The sequence below is a fragment of the Carassius auratus genome, chromosome 15 (genome assembly GCF_003368295.1).
Source record: "Carassius auratus strain Wakin chromosome 15, ASM336829v1, whole genome shotgun sequence".
Taxonomy (NCBI): Eukaryota; Metazoa; Chordata; class Actinopteri; order Cypriniformes; family Cyprinidae; genus Carassius; species Carassius auratus.
The window spans coordinates 4,587,594-4,608,820 of NC_039257.1; the positions used below are offsets into that span (position 1 = coordinate 4,587,594).

The 21,227-nt window shown below is 35.1% G+C and overlaps 1 protein-coding gene across 2 annotated transcripts; it reads right to left on the reverse strand.

Moving 5' to 3' along the window:
* Nucleotides 1-68: 68 nt before the first annotated feature.
* On the reverse strand, nucleotides 69-15,837 carry LOC113114801 (WD repeat-containing protein on Y chromosome-like). 2 transcript variants are annotated; one of them, XM_026281836.1, is made up of 29 exons: nucleotides 15,789-15,837; nucleotides 14,276-14,329; nucleotides 14,106-14,189; nucleotides 13,806-13,871; nucleotides 13,178-13,408; nucleotides 12,965-13,050; nucleotides 12,567-12,659; nucleotides 12,245-12,290; nucleotides 12,116-12,162; nucleotides 11,678-11,795; nucleotides 11,382-11,451; nucleotides 10,626-10,848; nucleotides 9,711-9,816; nucleotides 8,852-9,003; nucleotides 8,591-8,693; nucleotides 8,004-8,110; nucleotides 7,835-7,914; nucleotides 7,632-7,686; nucleotides 7,495-7,540; nucleotides 4,917-4,976; nucleotides 4,652-4,805; nucleotides 3,628-3,726; nucleotides 3,466-3,524; nucleotides 3,225-3,363; nucleotides 3,090-3,129; nucleotides 2,866-2,954; nucleotides 2,039-2,217; nucleotides 1,806-1,909; nucleotides 69-1,726 (listed from the first exon to the last, which is right to left on the reverse strand). In XM_026281836.1, the coding sequence occupies exons 2-29, from the start codon at nucleotides 14,318-14,320 to the stop codon at nucleotides 1,567-1,569; spliced, it is 2,841 nt and encodes a 946-aa protein (XP_026137621.1). In that variant the 5' UTR covers nucleotides 14,321-14,329; nucleotides 15,789-15,837; the 3' UTR covers nucleotides 69-1,566. The 2 variants fall into 2 exon arrangements, with proteins under 2 accessions (XP_026137621.1, XP_026137620.1); XM_026281835.1 differs by having other exon boundaries at nucleotides 4,643-4,805.
* Between the last annotated feature and the right edge of the window lie 5,390 nt (nucleotides 15,838-21,227).

Consider the following 21,227-nt stretch of genomic DNA (forward strand, 5'->3'; position numbering starts at 1 on the left):
CTGTCTATGTCATCACTCAACTTTGAAATGCTTTTAAAAAAAAGTTTTTTTTTTTGTTTTTTTTTTTTACTGTGATACATTTCTCTCTTTCGTAATCCAGTTCTAAATATATTTAAGCATCTGTAAAATTAATTATCGATTGATTGCCATTTAATTTACAGATTTTAGTTTATATTTTAGTTTTTTAATCACACACCAGGATTTTTAAATTAATTAATTTAGAAAGCATGTTATTAACCCCCATTTATAATGAATTCAATTATATTAGCATTTGTTTGCAATAGTATTGCATATATTTTTTCTACAATTCTCCCGGCACTCAACAACATTTGTGAGGAGACTGAGTTGATGAAAACATTAAAGCCACGCAACAAAAAAAGCCCAGAAAATGTGACTATGGAATATACTGATTTTGTTCAAAATGAAGCAAATAACAGCCAGTCCAGTATTTAACGGCATATTATATTGGTAACGCAGTATGGCTGGATTGCACATAACGTGGTTGCTGGATCATTATTGCAGTCATATAAACTGTTTTTTGTTTATTATATTTCAAGTTAATATACATGTATAAAACTTGTTTGCACTTTTAGGTCACCTACATGTAGCATCTTGAAATCCATAAAAATCCTCTGTTTTTCTCCAGAGTTTCAGTTTGGTCTCAAAGCTGTCCAAAAAAAGTCTGACCATGAAAGCAGTTCCAAAAACAAAACAAGGAAAATTAAAAAAAATACATGGAATAAAATGCTTTAATGGCTGGTTTAGGTAAAGAAATTAATATATGTAATAGCTGTCAACAAAAATGCAGAGAGAACAGCAAAATACCAGCTATTGTATTGACAGTTTACTAAAAGAAAGTTCATACTGAAACTGTGCCTCTAAACAAAGTGAAAGCTTGCAATATCACAAATGGATGTACAAGAGCTGCTGCTTTACGCTTGACTGTTCCACTTTATTTTCGCTGTGCGTTCAATAGGATATGTCATGTTAAATTCAGTTTATTTATAGCACATACTGACAGTGATATGTGCAGGTGGAAATGCACCCACTGTCTTTGTTGAATTTGTTGATGCAGAGAATTGATGTTTGTTCCTTTGTGTCCTGCCTAAAACTTTTGCTGCAAGTTTGAAATCATGATAAAAAACACCTTAACTTTATATTCCACAGTTTTCACAAGAATCTCTTAAAAGGGATAGTTATTCATCCTCATGTTGTCTCAGACCTCTATGACTTTTTTTTTTTCTGTGGAACACAAAAGATGAACCATGTAAAATGTATGTTTAGGACCCTAGTGATGTTTATTTCATAGACAAAAATGCCAGTTTTATGCATGTAATGGCATTAGGGTGAGTAAATGAGGACAGAATTGCAAACCAATTAACATTAAGCATCAGAGGAAAAAGAAAAAAAAACTCTGAAAATGTAAATAAACATTGAAAATGCATGTCTTTTAAACCATGAGGACATCGCTATTGGAAAAAAACAACTTTCCACTCCTTTGATATCACTATAATGTAATTTATTAGGCCTCATTCTAGTCCTCATCGTTCACTGACTTCGAAGTGACTACTCTTTTGCATCGTTGGATACGAATGAATCAATATTTCTGAGGGAAAGATCTGGTCTTTTACATGTTGCTGGGGTAACTATAAGGTCCGAGTTCTTCAAAGCGTTGTAGTCCTTGAGACTCATTCTGTTGCCATGTTTTAGTATTGCATGGCGTTGCCTGTGATCCAAAAAATTGGAGTAGTTTACATTTAGCTGTGTTTTTATTTGTTTTTTGGCTTTCAAGAAATAATACTAACCTCCTGCCAGGCTCAGACAGAGACCATGAGTTGTTTGTTCCATCTTCGATATCTTTATCGTTGAGGATTGATGGAGGGTCAGTCTCCTCGATGAGGACATCCAACTGCAATTAAGAGCACATTAAGAGTGTTTTAGAAGCCAGATTTTCATCTCGGTAACACCGGCTGAGCCATTAGTGGGGAAAACAGAGCTGTATGAAAGAACTAAACAAAGCTTCATCCAAATATCTTACCTCACAGTTTACGTTTTCAGTTTTGTCAGAGTCCGAGACATCTGACAGATTGATTTCTATATCCAGTACGGGATGAGATGGCATACTTAAGGGATCTATGAGAATCTCGTAGGGAACAGCAGGGTGCTTCCAGGAAGATGGTGTGTTGATGCTCCAACTTTCATCTTGTCCAAACGTACCTGTGAAATTAGGGTAGTTTAGATAGTCATTTGATTCTTGAATGAGTCACTTTGATGACTTGGTTGTTTTTAGTGAATAAGCATGTACAGCTTATCTCTTTTGAAGCTACCTCGAAAATTAAAAACCTCTGAAGAATGGGTGAAGAATGTCCATTATTTATTGTCATGGTCCAACTTACATCTCACTCGAAATTCACAGTTGTGTGGATTTTACAACTTGGGACTGAATAATGTTAAATAATTTTTCCATAATAAAACAAAAGTTGAAATAGAACCTGTTCAATAGTATAATTCATTTGGGAGTTGGAACACACCACGAGTTATGCTTCTTGTTTTTTTATTCACAAAAAATAATCATTCTGGAATCCACTGTGGTTATGCTGTATGTTTCATACTGTATTTTAAGCAGCGGTATTGCAGCCCCCATGAATAAACTAGGTTAACACAGTTTTTCGTATAGTACGCACTGGTTCAAGAATGCACACGCCACAACCATTTACTTCAGAAACAAACATCATTCGGTTGATGAGGACATACCCTATTAAAGCCTATAGTTTTAAAATGAAATCTTTAAAAAAAGCACAAATTGGTTTGATGCCATATAGTTTATGTAAAAAGACAAATATCTATGCAAGTTATTAGATGTACCTATATATTCCCCATGGATACTCCACAGCCGAACTGAGCAGTCCAATGAGGAGGTAAGCAAAAACTGGTCCTTGTCAAATATCTTCATGCTTGAGGGGAATAAATTATGTTAATGAGACATCTTTTTGGTTTAAATAGCAAATACTAAACAAAAAATTAAAAGAAAATAATAGTATAGCTGTTATGTTCTTGTGGTGTTTTGTTTTTTCACTTATTGAACCAACCTAGTGATGCTGCTGATATGCGCACGCCAGAAGTTCACCTCTAGAAATGAGAAAAAAAAAACACATTAAGGCTCAATATAAACATTAAAAATCATACTTTGAGTGACGCAGATCAAAAATGAGAACTGGCCTTACTTTTAGGAGGGTTTTGTTCAGGTCCCAGTGCGTATTGCTTGACATTGTAAACATAGATGAAGCCGACATGATCGGCTGTAAAAAGCATGCTGTCATCCTGCGATAAAGCTAGTTTCGCAATCTGCTGCTGAAGTAGAGACTTGAAAAGGAGATAGCTTTAATTAGAACCTTTGCTTTATTCTGTTGACACTGAATTTATAATCAAACTTGAGGAAAGATACAATACATGATGTTTACTTACAGCCTGAAAAGATGTGATGAACTTCCCGCCATTCAGAACACTCCAGAAATTAACATTACCTTTCATAGAAATTAAATATGTTTAGTTCAATCTTTCAGAAGCTCTGCATATATAAACTGATTTATTTCTTTGTTATTTTATTCATCACAGAGACTGATTTACCTTGAGACCCTGAGGATATAAGCCAAGCAGAAGAGGACAACTCCGGAACAAATGCCCTTGTCTTTAGGAAGATGAGGCTCAGCACACTTGTGTTTCGAACTATTGTATGCAGTAAAAAAATGAACAACACATAAGGTCCTCTTGCATTTTACAACACTTGAAAACATTCGCAAGCACAAATGGAAAGCTTTCTCACTCTTAAAAGGTACAGTTCACCCAAAAATGAAAATTTACCGAAAACCGACTCCAAGATGCAGATTACTTTGTTTCTTCCTCAAAACAGATATGGAGTAATTTAAGATTGCATCACTTTCTCACCTGTGGGTCCTCTGGAGTGAATGGGTGCCGTCAAAATCAGAGTATATAAAAAATCCATATTTGTTTAATAATATTTTTATTCTACATCGGCTTTGAACCAAAACACTTCTTCTAGTGAAAAGTCCATATCCTGTATGATGAACTGTTTTGGATTGGTTTCACTTTTAAATGATGTTTGATCTCGGTGTATTTTTTTACTTGTTTTTTGTTTTTTTTTACTAAAGAAAACAATATTATGGTTTATATCTTAGCTAGAAGCAATAGTTTGAGGTTGAAAATATGTTGATACATTTGTTTATTATAAACATGCAGCTTTATGATTCACAAGACATTAATTCACATTAATTGTGTGGCTTACTTGTGAATTATTGTAATGTTTTTATCAGCTGTTTGGACCCTCATTTTGACGGCACCCATTCACTGCAGTGGACCCATTGTGCAAGTGATGCAATGCAAAATTTCTCTAAATCTGTTCCAATGAAGAAACAAACTCTACATTTTGGATGGACTAAGGGTGAGTACATTTTCATTTTTGGGTGAACTGTTTCTTTAAATGGATATTTCACTTCAAAATCTAAGTCCATTATGTATATAAGACTTGTGCACTGTATTCCAAGTTTTCATTCGATAGATTTGATTGAAAATCAGCAGAACTGTCATAATTATTCACTGAAAATTCACAGAAATATTGACATACTATGAGTACCATTGCTCTTTTGAGACGGAGGGGTCTGGAAGCGACACTGTATGCGTCCAGACACTACATTCCATACAATAATCTCCCCGTCGTAGCTGCCAGTGGCCAGAAGATGCGGCGTGCAGTGAGCAACGCACAGGATATCTTCTTTGTGCCCATTTCTCTGTGTCAGACATTCAACACATTACCCAATGTCCCCCTGTATATTTGAGGAGGATTCAAACATCATGCATGTAGACATGAGTGAACTGCATGTTATAGAAGACGCTAATACCACATCATCCTGCCATGAAGGTTTTGGTCTCTGACTGAACTGAGTTTCCTCTTTGGAGTCCTGCCAAAAGCACCAAAAAATCAACAACATGAGTTTAGTTTTAAAAGTAATCAGTTCTGTTCACAGTCTCTTGAATTCAGTCAAATAACCGGTGTTAAATTTTGTGCATACTGAAGCTTAATCTGGTCAAGAATGGTCCTTTCAGATATATAGGCACCATCTGACCAACATGTTAAAATTCTAATCACACATTGCTTGATTTGGTCTGTTTTAGCTGTGTAACTGAGAAAGTAAATAAAGGGTCTATTATTGTATAAGACATGTCAGTAAATTAAACTTTTAATTATTTGAAAGTATTTTGTTTTCAATGGAATTGATCTCATTTTTCATTTGCAGAAGTTTGCATCTACATGCAAACGAGATGATTAATAACAAAATTTTCATTTTGGGGTGGAGTATCCCTTTAAATGTAACATTTTATAGAGCTACAGAGGGATCTGTTTTACATTTCATATCAAATATCTCTCTAACATTAAAACAAAATGAATGAATCAAAGACCCTGAACACTTAATACAGAATTAACAAGAGATGATGGGGAAATTTTGAATCAAAATTAAATATGTATTCTCCATTGGGGATATAATCATGCATTTAAGATATGTTTTCAGACAAAGCTTAGATTCTCTTTTCTAAAGAGAACAAAAGCTCTTGTAAAAGATGGAATAATGGACTGTCAGAAGGGAATGAAGGAAAAAACCACACCAAACAGCACTCCAGCACTTTCGAGGAGGGTGCATAGTGCGAACTACGGGGGAGCTAGGGGGAGCTCGGCTCCCCTTAATAAGACATGGGCTCCCCTGAAAACGAGAAATGTGAAATTTTGGGGGGTCTCAAAAAATATTGACAATATGAATATTTTGAAGTAAAATTTCAATTGACCAATGTGATCATGATGGATTATTAAGTGTAAAATAGCAAAAATATTATTCATTCATGCATGACGGCGATTAAAACCTAATTTACTTCAATAAAGATTACTATACATGCTATTCTTGTAATGAGCATCAAAGTGTGGGGGCTCTGCGCTGCAAATTCCCCGTTAGTACATCATATATTCGTAGAAAAAAATAAACGTTGGAGGCCATTTATCACACGCAAAGTCCTTAATTCATTCTGCAGTTATAGCAATGATAGCAATGGTAAAAAGAAAACAAGGCAGTTTAATTAATTTGTGTAGAAATTGTGTAGTGATGACATTTATAGCACGACTGATTCATTTGCTGCAAACACTTATTAGACCTCCCGCCGCACGCCCACTGTGACAACCAAGAAGCTGAAGAAAAGTTATCTCTGGCTGTAGTCGTAATAGCTTGTCAGATGCCGGTGTAGCAGTCGATTCTGTTCCCCTCTAAATGTCTGTTTCCCCTCGGGTTGCCAGGTCTGTGTAATAAACCCAACCATATAGTTAATCAAACATTTTCCCAAAGTAGCCTAAATTCCGCGGATTTGGCAACACTCCTGCATGCAAACACACCGAACACACCTGGATGTAAGGAAAGCAAAAAGCGAATCATTTCTTGCTACACTGCAACATAGTAAAATGATTCTCACACTCTATTTTCTTATTCATCTTGCAGTTGTTCCGTTATTTTTGTCTTATGTTTTTACATTTCAAGTTGAAAAACCTCTCGTCTTAAATGTATTTTCAAGTTTAGGATTTAGGACGGTATTTTTTAGCTATTTGGCTAAATCCAGTCATGCTTCTTGTGCACGCTAGTTCTGATCGTACGTATAGTAACTCGGCAACTACGCAAGAATTGTAGTATGTTTGCCTAAAGGGGAACAGAATCGACTGCTACACCGGTCACTATCCTAACCCCTCTTGCTCCGAGTCCTCTCTCCCGTTAAACTGGAACAGCCAGTAGTGGAGAGACTGTAAGAACCGATACACATGGCTGTTTTTTAAGGATGGAAGCTTGAGGAGCATCTCTTGTAGGGATGCAAAAAACCTTCTTCTGTCTGAAAAGTTACCTGGCACGCACTTGTTTGAGGAGTGGATTAATGGGGAAATAAGCAGCGCTGCTCAGAGCAAGTTGCGAAAAAATATACATAAACACAGGCTTTTTGTGGGTGGCTGTTTGTTTGCTGTTTGACCTATCAACTTGTGTTGATAAAGTATACATATACAGTAATGCATATACAGTTGTAGCTGTTATGTATCTTTGTAAGTCATTGTAAGTCCTTTTTTGAGGCACTCGTGTCGATAAAATCTAATAATAGTGCATACACTTGTAGCTGTCCTTATTTGAGGCACACGCAAGTGCATACCCCCCAAAAAAAAAGAAAAAAAAAGAAAAGTGGGCTCCCCCAGAGGACACGGTATAGTTCGAACACTGGGAGGGTGGAATGCTGAAGTAAATGAAATATGGAAATGGAGTGAACAGCAATAAAGGCGAGAGTACCAGAGGGAAGAAACAGGTCATGGCAGTCAACCATTTTATGAGAGCCATCTGGGGAATTATGCTGATATAAAATAAGGTCTTGAGGGAAGCAGGCTGGTGGTCACTTTATACTCACCAAGTAAATGTCAATCCTGCGGCCCCAACCGACAGAAATCACAAATCTGCCAAAACAAATAAAAGAGCGAATCAGCCAAAAAATCATGGGCATAATATCCATCAAGATTATGGGGCTGGCAGTCAGCAGAGACTCACGCATTCCTGTGCAGTGTCAGATAGGAGCAGTCACAAATCTCCGCACATCTTCCATCTGGGGAAAACAACGCAAGGCTCTTTGCTTCACAACAGCTTTACAGGAAGTGTGTGATAATATCTGCAACACTACGAATAATCAGTCATACTCAAGAGCAAAAAAAAATCAATCAAATGCACATTAAGATCTAGGAGGCATTATTGACCTCTGCAGAGAATCTTAACACACTGGCCATTGTTGAAGTTCCACATCTTAAGACAGCCGTCTCTCCCACCAGTCACTAGCCTGCAGGTGAAAATAAAAACAGAATGCAAAATAATACAGCAAAACAATTATATTTTGCAATGTCATATAAAATATTTAGCTGTGACAACCTCCTTCCGCTAGGGTCAAATGCCATGCAGGTAATTGCTGATTCTCCGTGAGCACATCCATACTCAAACACATGAGCACCAGTTTCCACATCCCAGACTTTGACAACCTGAATTCAAGTAAATATATTAAAAAACTACTTTTAGACAAGAGAGACTGTTGCTTTCCTATGGAAGACTGTTAAGGACATTTTTTAGTTTTGTTAATTTGGCATTGCTTGCATTAATCTCATTTAGGTATCTTTTTTAATATACAATGACCAAGGTAGTATATATAGTCCATTGAGTTATTTTGTGTAACCTCTGCACGTAACTTCTTTAGGCTGAAAAATAACTTCTAAAGAGGAAATTCCATGAAAATATTAAGTGGCAACTGTTTTCAACATTGATAATAAGAAATATTTCTTGAGCACCAAATCAACAAATTCAAATGATTTCTGAAGGATCATGTGACACTAAAGACTAGAGTAATGACTGCTGAAAAGTACGGGAATAAACATTACATTTTAAGATATATTCAAATGGAAAACAGTAACTTTAAATTTCAGTTTTATAAGATCAACAAAAATGTGTTTCTCAGAACCACTCACCGAGCCCTCAGAGCAGCTCACCACCTGCCTAAACTCCTCACTGTATCCGCAGCACAACACTGGCTCTTTATGGGACACAGTCTGATTGCCTTTAGGCTGTGGTCTACAACAGATGGAATATGGAAGGAGAACTGATCCAAAATGCATGTCAAATGATGCTGAATGACGTGATGATAAATCTAATTAAATATACAGATAACTTAACACCTCACAGCCAAATGATACCTAAACAAGCATTGAAATATTCTTTATAAAACATACTTTGTCTGGAGGGATAGTAAGGCGAGGGAATCTGAGGCAATGTAAAGCCCCTTCACAGCTGAAGAGTAGAGGCATGCAGATAATTCTCCCTGGATCTGACTTGCTTTTGGATGTGCGGTAAACAGACATGTCTGATCCTTAATATGCCATATCTAAAAGAAAAATAATAGTATCATCATGCAAAAAGAATATATTTTCATATTTATGTTGCACTGCTCTGTTTCTCTGATTAAAGGGATATTTCACAGAAAATGAAAACTCTGTCGTCATTTACTCACTCTCATGTTATGTCCGAAACCTGTATGAAGCTCTTTCTAACGTCAAACATACAAGGAGAATTTTAAACAAGATCCTGCCCACTGTTTGCAAAATAATACAAGTAATTGAGGAATGGGGCTGTCAAGCTGTGAAAAGGATTCAAACAGCATCATAGAAGTACCATGAAAGTGGTCCATATTGCAAGTCTTATGAACAGCGTTGCATAATGAAAAGAATGGTGGATCAGTCTGATTCATTAACTAATAAACAACTTTTTTTAATCATCTTCACAAGTTCTTTTTTCAGCCCCCATCTTTATTCATTTTCATTACACTGACAGGAGTGATACGAATATGCTTTGAAATTCCCCTTCTGTGTTCGGGATATAGATGTCATATGGGTTTAGAACAACATGAGGGTGAGTAAATGAACAGACAAGTTTATAGATGATCAGTGGTGCTACACTGCATTTTGGTTTTTCTGATTATGAACATTCAGAAAAAAATGCTGCAGTTTAGTTTAATGCCTGGGTTTTTCAGATCAAGAATTTTCAAATTTTCAAACATCCAGATGTGACTTGAGTTATGAGTTAATTTCTCACCTTTGCGGTATTGTCTGTGGAGACTGAGAAAATGTGCCCATCTTCTGAGGCGATACAGAGGTAAGAAACGGGGGCAGTGTGACCTTTCAAAATCCCAGTTGGTTTTCTGCCATTTCAAAATGTAAAATAACTAGCCTGGCATAGAACATCAGTATTATCTGTGTATATTATATACACTTAAAGAACAGAAAAACAGTTGTCCAGGAGAATAAAAACTGTTTAAGATAGTTAATCTTTGTACTGTACAATTTGGTGTACCCGAGTCAAGAAATTACCAGCTTTTTAAAAATGGCCTTGCAAATCTCTCTTTATGCTTTATTATTACCAAATCTTGAATTCAATCTTTTGTCACCTTGTTTTCATAGTCACTCACAAACTGAGGTGAATAACAGTCTAGCTAAATATGAATATTTTCCATGTAATTGGTCTACTTACCCCTCGCAGAACATGATTTTGGTGTGATTTTGATGACCAGTTTCCCCCAGAACACGATTAGGCTATATTTGAGTAGCAACTGGGTTGGTTTTGTTATGCAGACCTGGCAACCCTGCTGCATAAGCTTAGATCATTGAGGCCTTTGATGAATCATGCTCCAAAAAGAAATATAAAACGTGTGCTAATTGAAGATTTAAAGATTTATTTTCAAGATTTTTGATTAAAGACCATAATGAGAGATTTACAAGCAATCATTTTTGACTGGGAACACAAGACGTGTAAAAAGTAAGGGAAACAAAAAAGGGGGGAATTGTAAAAACCGGTGAGAACAAAGTGACTAAGTTTTGGTTAATTAACATTAAGATTAACTATATGACCTCTCCGGGCCAAAATAACTGGAACACAACATAAGGGTTAAAAGAACTGGAATCAGAAATATGCCAGTTAATGAAGAAGATATCATTAGGATATAAGGCAGACCTAGGGACGTATGGCATCCACATGCGCAACAGCTTGTCCATCCCACCGGTGACCAAAAGATTTCGATTCTTACAGAAGTCAAAGGTCGTGACTCCTTTAGGAACGGTGAAGATAGTTTGATTGCTGGTTGCCCTCTGTGCCACTTTTGTAGATTTTCCCTCTCCACATGCTTCTGTCTTCTCTCTCATCTGCTCTTGCATGTAGGATGATGGATGAATGCTTCCTAATTAAAAACAGACTGTCAAGCATCCATACATACATATTCACTCAAACAGATCACAGCTGACAGATTCCAAACCCTTTTCACCATAAAATCAACAGTAAAAACATGTTAACTAAAATTTTGCATGAATAAAATGAATCATCTTTTTAGGATCATTAAGATTTTTTACTCCATGACATTATTTTAATTAATCTAAACATATTTCGACCACTTTTCTTAATATCACAGTGTGCCTGTATGTTTTCTTTTGCTTGTATTCCTCATTAATTTTTTATTATGATTCTCATTACCGTGACATTATAATAATTAGGAAAATAATGTTCTTCACTATCATAATGTCACAATCAAAAAAAAAAAAAAAAAAAACTGATTAGTCCTTAAAAATAGGCTTAATTGTATTTAAAAAATATAATTTCTCATCCTTTTTGAATTTGGGGTGATATTACCCTACTAAATGAGAGAGAAAAAAAAAAATCACATTATCCCACTGTACTGCAAAAAGAACAACAACAGAAGTAACTTTTAAATGTTACCTATAACAAGAGCAGAGTCTTCATGCATTGATGAGGATACAATGGCAGGTATGCTTTGAAAATATTTCACCTGAAATGATAATTAAATAATGCAACATTTTAGACCCTAATTATATATATATTAAAAAAAAATCCTTAAAAATCTGCATTATCCATCATCTCTCAATGCCTTAATGCATTTTGAGTTGAATGTTTACAGTTAATTTCAATGTATATGCATGTCCCCCGTAAGGGATTACATTAAAATACTACTAATTCTACTAATACTAACATTATAATCATAATAAACATTTAACCTTTGACACCCAGTCTTGGTGGAATTTCCATCTGATATATGTTATTTCTGGAGATTGAACTGCATGGTCAATGCTAATGTTTGGCACGTTGTCAACCTGCGGCAATCTTTTCCATAATCTAAAAATTAAAAAACATGAATCAAAAATCGGTCTGTTTTTTCCTTATGTTATAATTATAGAATAAACATGTATTTTTATGGCCTGGACTGTAAATAAGGTAAGTATCATACACAGTAAGCAAGGTCATAAAATATTTTTAGCATGTCAGTTATCGTTCACATATCTTTGTGCACAGCTCTCCAGAGAACAGCGTCCGTTTACTAATTAATTTATTCATTAAATTATGAAAATTAGGACATGTCTGCATGATTTGCTCTTGTAATTTTGTTTTACAAAACCGCACATGCAAAATGAGTATTATTAAAAAATCTTGTTTACCTCAGTTTCTCCCTGACCGATTTCATTAGTAGGATGTTCACACAGCCCTAGAGCGCCAAAAGATTTGTGATCAAACAGATACATTATATTATATAAAATACTTGTGCTGGACTACATTCATTTACTTACTTGAGTATCACCATATACAATGATACATTCATCTGGGCCAGTAGAGCTGACAAAACAAGAGTATATTTTCAATAGCAAGAAAAGCAAACATGGAAGTATCATCAAAAAAAAAGTCCCGTGTACTTGTTCTTAAATATTTCATTGCAAAAAAATAAAAAATGCATGAGCCAACGTAACATACCCTTATTATTTCAAACCTTATTTCTTGTGTAATATGTTATAAAACATCATGCTAAATTGTGAATATGCAGCTAATTAATTGTTTCAGATAATAACTAAAATCATATCTGATAACATTGAACAAAGATAAAAGACTGCTCACCAGTAATCCAGGTTTAAAGGCACAGTTTCTAGTACACTCAACTGACAGCAAGGCTCCAAAGTGGAAAGCTCATAAAACTGAATCTCTCTGGATCTGTAAAGTGGGGAAAGAGATGCTGTTTAGACTGGCTGAGGCTGAGATCAGATGTTGCTGTTGTAAAATCAGAAAGTTTTTTCTAACATCACTATAAAGTTACATTTGTTGTACTTGTCTAGCAGAGCAGTCCCCAGGGAATTGTGCCTGTAATAACTGTAAGTTGCTTTGCATAACAGCATCAGCAAATTTACTTCATTTAAACTAGCTTGCCAAGGGCAAACATCTTCCTTAGAAAGTTATGTACCATACAGTACATAATAAAGATTGGTATTTGAAAATACATTTATTTTTGAGAAGTTTACCCTGTTCCAATAATGAGTTTATTATACTCTGGCATTGGCACAAAATCAGTGGCCCATTTTGGTTTTCGACCAATGGATCTGTCAGGCTGCATAGAGAAATAGAAAAAAGATCAACAAAAATAGGGGATAAATATAATAAAAAAAATGCAGAATCTCATTACATGTGAAGTAAGCAAATACAAAGAATCCAGGCAGAATAGAAAAGTAACCCACAAACACATTCTTCTTGTTCTTCAAATAAAGCCTGGGGGTCCAGAAACTAACAACCCCATCTTCTCTAAGAGTCACAACGGTGCCATTAGGAGGGAAGTGGATTCTCAGAACAGGCTCCCCGCGGTTTAGAGGCTTGACGATAGCTGGTAATACGAAGGCTGCCATCTTACTGCGACGCACAGTCTCTTCCTTCTCTTTGTTCTCCAGATAGATGTATGTGCAGAACTCATGCTAAAAGAAAGTGACGAACACTTAAATAGACTTTAATAGAATTTGGTATGGAAGTACGTTGAGAATTTAAAAGGAGTCTCCTTCACTTCCACGCAATCGCACATATTTGTGACTAAAAGAATAATATCATATTTTAATATTAATATCATAATAATAATACTGGTTTGTATTCATTACAAGTTACACGTTTGGAAAATAGAAATCACCTGAATTGTGGTACGCAGTTTTTATACACAAATATGTCTGTATGTAAGGGTTAGTGAATTAGACCCATTTTGACAACTTGCTCAAAGGTTTTTCAAGTGCAAAAACTCAACTGCATTTAACAAATCATCTCTTCATTTATTAAATGAGAGCAAGTTTGAGATTTAAAGGGGAAACAGTGAATTATTCATACCCACTCGATTCTGCCATCGCCAGTGTAATCGATCTTCATGAATAGCTGCTGAATTTGACAATCGTTCTGTGACATTTCGAAAAGTGTTAGGCCAAAGAAATGGGGGGGGAAGACAGTGAGAGAGGAAAGATTGTACAATCATATGATAAAGATTTTAGGCCTTGGGCCTCCATTAATCCTTTTACATCAGCAACAATTTATAACTGAATAAATCTAAACGAAATCTCCCAGTACATTATTTTGCAGACAGCAAAAAAAGATAATTCATCATAGAAAGGCAGTGGTTGCAATCATACTTACAACTGATTTCAATCCTGGGCATTTTTTCACAACAGACTGGAATTCTTCATAATCCAGCATATAAATGCCAGCCTTTGCAAACTCCTGCACAAGAGAACATAATTAAGAAAAAACACTTTTTGTAAAGTTATTTAAGATTTCAAAGTAATCCAAATATTTTGAATACTTACATCATAAGCCAGTTTAATGTGCTTTAGATCATGAATGGACACCATCTGCTCAATCTATATTGGAAAGTAAAAGTACATTAAATCTCAAATCCTTACAACATGTGAGTTTGAAGGAAAATGTATTAACTCTGTTTGAGAACTACAGAGGGGATAAACAGAGAAGAACATCAATGGTGGATGATAATTCAACATAGACATTTGTTGGATGATCAAAAAGCACCTTCCAGCATGTCAAAAAATTAACAGCTGCTGGTTTTCGGCAGTCACATTCTGCTCCTTACATTAATGAATTCACTTGAAATTGAAATGACTTTGTTACAAAATGATGCCCTTTAATTATGTTGTGGAGCAAAAGCCAATTGCTTCAACAGACTGCTGTGTGCAAGAAATCAAAAAGATGACATGCCAGTCAAACCATCCACCATGAAAAAAGAAATTATAGGCTGTAATATGATGATGAAATACACACACAGAGTATATCTTTATGAACTTACAATGGATTTTATAGTGTTTATATGTAAAATTATATTACAATAATTATATTTTATTAAATTATTCATTTTCTGTGCAAATAACAAGGGCATTTCTCTATTTCCTTATAAAGAAACATACTCATCTACATCTTGGATTGCCTGAGGGTGACTAAAATTTCAGCTACTTAAATGTTTAGTGAGAACTATTTCTTTAAGTTTAATAAACAAAACAAAAAACAGCTGTTTCAAAATTCAAGTTCGAGGCTGAAAAGTTTCTTCAAGTAATCACAGACCTCAATTTACTCACAAATTAAAAATCATCATTCTAAAAAAACATAGGACATTGCAGAGGGAACCCAAAGTAAATTAACCTCTCCATTTGGCCTAGGAATTGATAATAAGTAATATATTTGCCACAAAAACAATTAGTCTGACAGCGTTAAACAGCAACATGAACATTTCAATTCCTAAAAACAGCTGAGCTACTGTCACACTACTGAAAGATGTAGTTAGCAGTGTCCCTTCTTGTAGTTACTTGCTCTTCTACAGTGATAAATACAGATTATTACTTTCATGCCCATTTCAGTGTGCAGTCAGATGGCAAATTACCTCCAGCACAAACAATTCTGGGCTTGATAAGGAAAAAGTAATTGATTTGCTTACTAGGGTGCAAGTTCAAGCACTCTGTTGAAATAAATGATGCATCTCTACTGTGTCATTTCATCCGATCGGTAGTCATGACAAATTACTCTGCAATGGTTGCCCATCCAAAGGTCATCCAGCTAAAGAATTAATGGATTCTGTACTAGATTCAAAATGTCATTTCAAGCAAAGGTTCATGATTTGGTTTTGTAATCCTTTATACTCCACTGACACCCTGAGGACAGGTGATTGAAAGGAGTCTGACTAAAATGGCAATTGTTATATCCACATAAAAAAAAGAAAATGCTTATTGAAGAATAAATGGCTTGTCTACACAACATATGATATGGTTAAGAACAGATATTAAAAGATATGTAACGTTACACCTTGTAACATACCTTAAGTTGGTGCTTTATGGTCTGTTTATGGGTCAGTTAGAACAACGAGTTTGAAAAATGCTAAACAATAAGATTAGAATCATGGGAGGGGCGGAGTCAGTTGAGGAGGGGGTGGGGTTAAATATGAGTTAATATAAATTTAAATAAAACATTTTTTTTTTTTTTTTACATATTAAAGCACTGCATTAGACTCTTATTTAAAATGCATTATGGATTCGAGGAGTACCTAAGTTCAGTTGACCAACCTCCTCATATCATTATAACATTTCATTTGCATACCTTGGCATGATGCTGGGCAAGTTTGCCATTCAATCTAGGTGGAATAGAATTGCTGGGATATGCAGTCAAGCAGCAGACGCTGCACAAGCGTGACCCTTTGACTTGTACCTTGAGCCCATAGAGGGTGCCGGCAGGATCTTCTCTGTAGCGTTGACGCATGCTGAGTTTAGCAACATCTCCCAGGGTAAGAGTGTGTCGTCTGGGTTCTTGCCTCAAAAGCTCTCTCTCTAGCCAATCGGGAAGCTGTTGGCTCCTCTCTGTCGAGTCTAAATAACTGAAGACAGACTCGCAAGAATGAAGCACCTTGTCAATCTGCTGTCTGTACCCTGTGACCCGCTTCTGTCCAGCAGTTCCATGCACTGGTCCAAACTCTGTTGAAATACTGCATAATATATATATATATATATATATATATATATATATATATATATATATATATATATATATATATATATATATATATATATATATAGTTATATATATAGTTATATATATAGTTATATATATAGTTATATACAGTTTGATATCATAAAATTAAATAAAACATCTGTTTTGTTATGACAAAAAAAAAAAAAAAAAAAAAAAAAATATATATATATATATATATATATATATATATATATATATATATATATATATAAAAAAATATATTGGATATCATGTATGTGTTCCTGGACCACAAAACCAGTCTTGATTCGCCTGGGTATATTTTAGGTAATAGCCAAAAAAACATTGTATGGGTCAAAATTTTTGACTGTAAATATATTAAAACTTAATTTTTGATTAGTATAATGCATTGCTAAGTACTTTAAAGGCAATTTTTTGCATCCTCAGATTCCAGATTTTCAAATAGTTGTATTTTGGAAAAATATTGTCCTATCCTTACAACCCATACATCAATGGAAAGCTTATTTATTATTTATTTATTCCGAATTCGAAAAATAACCTTATGACTGGTTATGTGGTCCAGGGTCACATATGTTGTTGTATGCCATGCTATTCTAAATAAACAAAGGCAAGTAGAGAGTTTACTCTCAAGAAAAACTTTACACCTCCTAAATTTAATTTTGTAAAGTGAAGCCAAGGGTGAGTTAAGCCAAATCAAATTAGAGTCAAGCTAAATCTTCATATTTGTCTGTCAAAACAAAAAATAATTAATCCTCAAGGACAAAACTGGTACAGTGTCCCAGCATGGCACCAGTGTTAGCCATCTTCCTTATTCCCTGGCAACAGTAAACACTATGAACAACAGGAGGAGTGATCTTCAAGGTCAGATGCTGGAAAATGGCCGAAAACCAATGTGGTACGAAACATAGTCCTCATACCAAGACGAAAGTCATGAAGCAGAACAAATTACTCTCTGTATCAGAAGCTGTTTCAAAGTAGCACTAAACAAATTAAATGCTTAAATGTGGGAACAAGAAGCCTTGTCAAGATATAGATCAATAAAAAAAAAAGAATAAAGTAGAATACCTGGGCTTGTTATGGGTCTCAAGTTGGGCTCCAGCAGATGAGGCCCGAATTTTCCTGCCTAGCGGCATATCTGCAGAGATCTGAGAGAGTCTCTCGTCTTCTTGGCTTGGCTTTCGTTCTCCTTAGAGGCTGCTTTCTTGTTTTGCTGCATGAGCTATGGCTGCGTACAGATCTCCCCGAGCATAGAGACAAAGCACACCTGAGTCTCAGGTTACCTGAAACACAAAACAGAGTTGTGTGGCTACACATAAAATGGTGCCGAGAGCCACATTTAATACCACATTGATCAAGCTAAAAAAAAAAAAAAAGAAGTCAGTGCGCCATAAACTGATTTTCTTCTAAACTCTTCAAGTCTTCGTTTTACAGTAAATTTAGACTACATCAGAGAGATATCTGTGGTATTTACTTTGAATTAAAACTAACTTAAATCAGTAGGTCCCCTCACATTATATGTAAGGTCTTTATTAGATACTTAAAATATCTATTCTCAGAACCAATAGAGCCTTAAGAGATGCATTACCCCCCCCCCCCCCACACCCCCCCAAACCCCCAAAAAAACATGAACAATTTATGTATGTTTTTGTCAAATGAGGCTTGAACAGCGTATAGTAAAAATTATTTATGCTTATTATCAGTTTACTGTCAGTGTTTTATTAAACACACCATTTGAAGATGCATAAAGGCCATTTTAAAAAGAAGCAATGCACTTTCTTTTGGAAGAAAATCAGAAGCCTAAACAATGCACACATATTCTATAGCTTTTCATGGTTCAAAATGGCATCTTTATAAAGGTCCAGGCCAGGCTGACATCCTCACCAGTGTGGAAGGGGTTTGCACCAATAAACCATTGTTCTTCTCCACCTTACATCCATAAACATTAACTTACAGTAAAATGTTATACTTTGGGAATTATATATATGTCAATTTGTTTCTCAAGCAATATCACAGTAGGATACTCTAACATAATATCACAACTCTTGCTATTACCAATCTAATTTGCTTTAGATTTAAATCTTAAAATAAGGAGTAAAAAAAATATGCAAAATGTCATTTTATGCACTTTCCAAAAAAACTTGAAATGTCTGAGGTGGGTTTGTTTTTTAGCATTGACGAGACATCGGTATGTTTACCTCCAAAATATTTATTGTAGGTGGTCTCCAGTTTGCTGTTTTCCTGGTTATTAATATGACGGTGAATCACTGTAGGAACTAAAATGGAAAAGGAAAGTGTGTTATTCTTCTCTCATCTGTGTACCATACTTTATATTAGTGTTTTGTTAGGAATAAATTAATAATTATCAAGGGTTTCTTTGTAATTGTTAACTAACTGCCAGATTAACTCCTAAGGATTTTAATCACATTAAGGATTACTGTGATGTTTTTGTCAGCTGTTTGGATTCTCATTCTGACAGCACTTATTCACCGCAGAGCATCCATTGGTGAGCAAGTGAGGTAATGCTGAATTTCTCCATATTTTTCCTTTGAAGAATCAAACTCATCTACATCTTGGATGGCCAAAGGGTGAGTGAATTTTAAGCAAACTTTCATTTTTGGGTGAACTATTCCTTTAAATCTGACCATTTTGTGTACAGTCTACTCCTTTGTGTTTACAATGTGTCTAGGCTACTGGAAGGGTTGGCTGTCATATCAGTTTAAAACAAAGTAGTTTGGTCTTTCATCCCGAATGCACACAAACAGAAATGTAACAGTTTAGTAGAAGCTTACCAATACCCCTCGCTGCTATATCATGCAGTGTATTGTACCCATAGCGATAGTTGTTTCCTTTGGAAACACAAGACCTTGAATTAAGATTCAAATGGCTTTGAAATGTATAAACGAATGTCTGTGCAATAATTCCTAAAATACACCTTGAGGTAATCAAAGAAAGTCCATCCTGTAGGTCGACCTGTACTGAGCACTTAGAGGCTTCTGGATCTCCTTCTCAGTCAAATGGTTCTGAAGAGGAGAACTGCCACTAAAACATTTCATTTGATCTGCAGCATGCAACAAGTATGGTACATTATAACCATCATTTACTCACCCTAATGTTTTTTCAAACCTTATTTTGACTTATTTTTCCCAAGTAATTTTTGAAGCTTGACGGTCCCAGTACACACACACACTTTCAAATTATACATCAACAAGTTAACAAACACAGCAAATTACAATATATGCTGTTTACCTGGTTTGTGTGTGGATTGTTTGTTTGGTTTCTTGATGCTGTGGCAGACCTTATGCAAGCTGTCTTTGAAACAGGCTTCCTGCTGAAATCTTATCACTTGCAGTTGCTCCCACCGAATCTACCAGTGCACATGAACTTCTATAGATATTGCCCTTGTGTTTAAAACAAGTAAAAAAGTTAGATGAGTCATGCTTCTGACATTTGCATCACATTTCTGAAATAATAATAGTTATAATAATAATAAAATATCATCTTGGAGTTGGAATAGATGAGATGAATCTATAGAAGAAATCTTGCAATAAAAAAAGAAATTGGGATTATACTAGTCCATGAGATCTGTATATTTTCTCACGTTTTCCCCCTTAGTAAAAAGTGCTAAAAGGGTCGTTAACGTTAGAGAAACAGAAAAAAATCATTCTTTAAGATTTCTCCTCAACCTAGGAGTTAGTTTGATTTTATAAGGGCGTAGCGCCGCTCAGTGGAAAACATGGTGCATTTCAAGATCACAAAAACATACATAAGCAACAAATGAAAATTTTATCTGAAAAATAATACATATAGCCTCTCAAGAAAATAAAAGAACCAATTATAACGCAGCCTACATAGCAAGTATTGTCCGATTTCTGTTTTAAAAACAACAACAAAAAAGTGTTTTTGATATGTTCACTACGATAAATGTTGTCAATGAGGAATAAAATATTAATAATAGGCCTATTCATTATTTTCTATGTTGTTCTTTCAGGATTTTTCAAGTCATAAATTTCAGGTGATTTATGTTTATTAAATCCTGGTTATACTATTTTGAAAAAAAAAAAAAAAAATCATTGGATTTATTCATTAATTTATATTTAACTCGGCCAAGGTTTGTTGAATGGACATTCCGTGCATGGGTCAAATTTAGCCTTTGTGCGATTTTAAACAGAACCGAATTAACCGGCAAAATAAAATACAATATTTACATTATTATTATTATGTGTGTGTGTGTGTGTGTGTGATGAACGTGTGACATGCGAATATACAATTAAATGATAAACACTGACAGTACATGTGCTTTGTGTACCCACCAGAAATGCTCGAGCGGCGTCTTTTTTCCTCACTGAAATGCTATTGAAGCGTTCCTAATCTGTTATCCAGAATGACATTAATGTACTTTGCAAAACTCATAACGTTCAATAAATATAGTAGTAGGAAGTGTACAAGTATGCACTGTTAGTACTGTTATACACTTTTCATCTTTTTTTCTTCCTACAGTTATTAACGCGCAGTGAAATCATTGAAATACCATGTATTCAAAGCAAATATTCGTTATACAATATGAAACCTTTACTTAAACAACAACTTTCTGCTTACATGTAACGTTACTACAGTAAGTACCCTGCTTGTATCAGTGGGTGGTTTTTCATATTCACGCGCCGTTGAAAAAATATGACGTTTCGCCGATGAACAGCCAACCACACATCAGCTCTCGTAGCGGCTATGGTGTGCTGACAGCCAATCACAGACGCT